This window comes from Cebus imitator, unplaced genomic scaffold (genome assembly GCF_001604975.1).
Source record: "Cebus imitator isolate Cc_AM_T3 unplaced genomic scaffold, Cebus_imitator-1.0 Scaffold491, whole genome shotgun sequence".
NCBI lineage: Eukaryota > Metazoa > Chordata > Mammalia > Primates > Cebidae > Cebus > Cebus imitator.
Window position 1 is genome coordinate 307089 of NW_016107806.1, and position 3686 is coordinate 310774.

Here is a 3686-nt window from a genome sequence, read left to right on the forward strand (position 1 = left end):
AGAGAGGAATTTAAATGCTCCCAACAAAGAGAGAAATGATAAATGCTCAAGGTGATGAATGTCCTGAATTTCCTAATATCCTGACTTTATCAATACACATATGATACATGTAATAAAATATCACATTTACTTATATTTATACGTATTATGAATTAATAAATATATTTATAGGTATTATGAATCAATAAAAAATAACAAAAGAGAGTGTTCTTCTTTTCTATATTACTTATGTCCAAGCCACTCTCTTGTGGGAACAAATTTGGGGGGTGATGATGATGATGATAATGGTAGTGAGGAGGGAGACCCAGGCATTTGGCATTCCCTCCCCTTCTGTCATCTCTGTGCATCTCAATAGAAGAGAGATCAGCCCACTTGGCACCTCCTGAATCTCCTTCCTGAAAACAACAGGCTAGGCCTTGGGGAAACTCTCCAGAAGGCACTATTTTTACTTAAAACAAGATCAAACCAAAACCCTTTCATATGTGATTCCTGAAACTGTAAACAGAGACCTTTTCACATGTGAGTCCTAAAACTTTAAACCAGAACCCTTTCATACGTGACTCCTGAAACTATGAACCTAAGATTTTTCCACGTGTAACATCTAAAGTATAAGCCTATATAAAGGCTGAGCCTCCCTTTGTTAGATGAGCTTGGCTGTTAGGCACCTATGCCACCAAGACCCCAGCTGAAATAAATTCCTTCCTCCTGTATTCAGTGTCCGAGGGATCCTTTCCCACGGCTGCTCCTGCTACAGTAGTGGTAATAGTGGAAACAGTGATGATATGTTGCTGCAAATAAACCTCTATTAAATGACAGGTAATTATGTGTCAGGCATTGTGCCAGCAAAATTTCAGATAGTAATTCAATTTTATGCCTTAGACTAGCTTATTAAGTAAATGTTATTTTGCTCACTTTGCACTAAAGAGGTAGACATTCAGAGAGTTGAATAATATGTTCCTCAAATTAATGAAAAACCATTAAAGAAAATAAAAGGGGTTTAATATAATACAGAAATAATCTTTGGTATGAGCCAAATTGTGATATGCTGCCTGTGGATGAAAGGAAGATGGAAATAAACCCAAATGATTGTATAATATTGCTAATAAAGCAGATTTGAAGAGAACCAAGAGATCCATTCACAAATATATATTCATAGATACTTTATTCAGGGAGTGAAAGAAAAGTGACAATGGCACAGGTGGGAGAAGCTCATGCCCAGGTGACAGACAGACACAGAACACATCAACAGAATTCTCTGATGGTTCCCAGGGAGAGAGCTGCTGCTCTTTCTTCCAAAGCTGTGGGAGCTGGAACAACTGAGGACTTCCTTTTCTCAGTCTCCACCTGGATGGTGGCAGTATGACAGCCTCAGAAAGGAAATCTTTTGCTGTCAGGGATCATAACCAGCAGATCACAGGCAAAGGGGAAAGAAGCTCCCTGTGTATCCATGGTAGGCTTTGATGAGAAGATGCAGGTGGGGCTACAGAACGAGGTGAGCCAATTATCCTCATCCTTTCATGGGCCTGATGAATCCTGAAGCTGTTACTTGCTCTTGGGTGGACACTGTGGCTGGCAGGGTGGGGAAGGTGGCACAGGAGGACATTTCTGCTGGCACTGCTGAGGTGGGCAGGGCTCTGGACGCCTTGGTGGTGGGCAGGGCTCAGGACACTTTGGGCGTGGACATGGCTCTGGGCACTTTGGTGTGGGGCACACAGGAGGTGGCTGACAGGGCTGCTTACACTGCTGCTGTTGATACGACATCCTGCTGGAATCTCAGAATCTGAAAGAAATGATATGACAGTGTTCATGGGAAGGGACTCCTCCAGAGAGAGAAGCCAAAGCTTATGTAATACCATGGGATATTATTTCTCCAATCTGCAAGAAATTATTTAAACTCTTAATTCCCTTTTCAAGACTCCCTGGTGTCTCTCTTCCACTTCATCAAATTGCTGCATTGTCCCTGGGAAATCTTGTGTTTTCTCATACAATTTTTCCAAAGAAAAATCTCTGTGGTAAAGAACTAATCATGTTATTTCCATGAAAATAACATCTTCAAGAAAGGCAGTCACAAGTTCAGATACCCATGACAATCTCACAAGCTATTTCTATCATCATTATCTGTTGAAAATTCCCAGTGGGTTGATTTGGAAACAGAGCAAAGGGCTGTTTGTGAAGAACTGCAGTCTCTTACACCTGCTACGACATAAACCTTTGAAAAAGACACCAGAAAAGCAGAGAAAAAAGAAAAATACTTTGTTCTTTTTTTTCTTCAAATCAAAGCTTTCCACTTAACTTCTCTGTCCATATGAACACCTAACTGTACTGAAAGAAAGCTAAAATCGCATATCATTTGCTCTAACCTAAATTTTCATCCACTAAGTAGCATCAAGTCAACATTCATAGGATTGGAGCAACCAATCTTGCTGTATTCAGATTAAACTTAACATTTCAGGGCACACATCACAGAGGAAATCAAGGAAGCAGACTCATCAGGTTCTCCAAAGCAGATCGGTGCTCGGGAGTTTAGGAGTCGTGCAGCAGAGGATCTCTTTATAGGGCCTGCTGCCCCACCCAAGACATATTCCAGAATGAGATCCAGTCTCCCCAGCACATTTGATACTTGTCCCCATCAAAGATATATACTATGGTCTTTTTATTTAAAAAAATGTACTCTTGGACACCACATTAAGGAAATGGAGAGACGTGAACCAAAATTACAAGCATTCATTCAAAATCTATGGATTTGAACCATACCTGTATGGTTCCCTGTAAACATCCTATAGAGAACAAGCTGCACAGACTCACATTATCATAGGTAAATAATTAGAAGTAGGTCTGCAGCATGGAGGTGGTCAGAGCATTTAAAGTGTGAAATCTGGGGGAAAATACAAACTAAGTATAATCGAACATGTGTTCTTCCTATTTCCAAACAGGTTTTAGGTGTTTCTCAGTGTTTTTACACTTGTTTGCATGTTCTTTCTTTGTCTTTTCCATAAGTCCCCCAGTCCCACAACCTGCTAGATTATCAAGTCACACTCCAATGTACACTTTGCATCTATCCATTTTGGTACGCATTGTTCGCTCAACATGTACATTGTCAATGTGTGCAGTGATTCTTCTTTCATATCTTTTGTAAATTCTTCCTTCAATCAGTGAGGCTTACTAGACATGATATATTAAACATTTAAGGTGTTATTGCTAGAGCTTCCTTATCTGGACCAATAATCAGGAAGCTTTCCAAGAATGTAGTTTGTAATTGGAGAAGGAAAAAGGAGAATGAGGAAGAGGAAGAAGAAAGAGTCAAAATCATTGGAGCAGTCACCAGCCATGCTCCAGGAAGGGCAGGAGTGCTGAATCAACCCAGCATCGCATCCCTCAGTTAAGCAGGTTAGGTTCCCAGAACTGCCATTGCTCCTGTCAGTAAGGGAGAGCTTTGAGGCAAGATCACCACTGACCAGGATGCTACAGAAATAAAGACATCACATCAGGACCTTGAGGCCAGATGTTTACAAATGGTGTTCTCACCAAATGATCCCTATAGACTATTACACACACTAAGCACTTCAGACAGCAAAGTAAAGGGCCTTTACTCAATATTCACCTACTCTACTACTCCCCAATTGCCTGACATCACATCTAAAACACAAATCCTTAGAGAAATGCCTGACTTCTGCCATGTACAATTG

General features: G+C 40.6%; 1 protein-coding gene across 1 annotated transcript; it reads right to left on the reverse strand.

Moving 5' to 3' along the window:
* Nucleotides 1-1383: 1383 nt before the first annotated feature.
* On the reverse strand, nucleotides 1384-1761 carry LOC108292502 (small proline-rich protein 2E-like). Its single transcript, XM_017513496.2, has one exon. The coding sequence runs from the start codon at nucleotides 1759-1761 to the stop codon at nucleotides 1543-1545; it is 219 nt and encodes a 72-aa protein (XP_017368985.1). The 3' UTR covers nucleotides 1384-1542.
* Nucleotides 1762-3686: the final 1925 nt, after the last annotated feature.

Coding starts and splice junctions, on each gene's coding strand:
- LOC108292502 (XM_017513496.2), bottom strand. CDS start 1,761: ATGTCGTATCAACAGCAGCAGTGTAAGCAGCCCTGTCAGCCACCTCCT.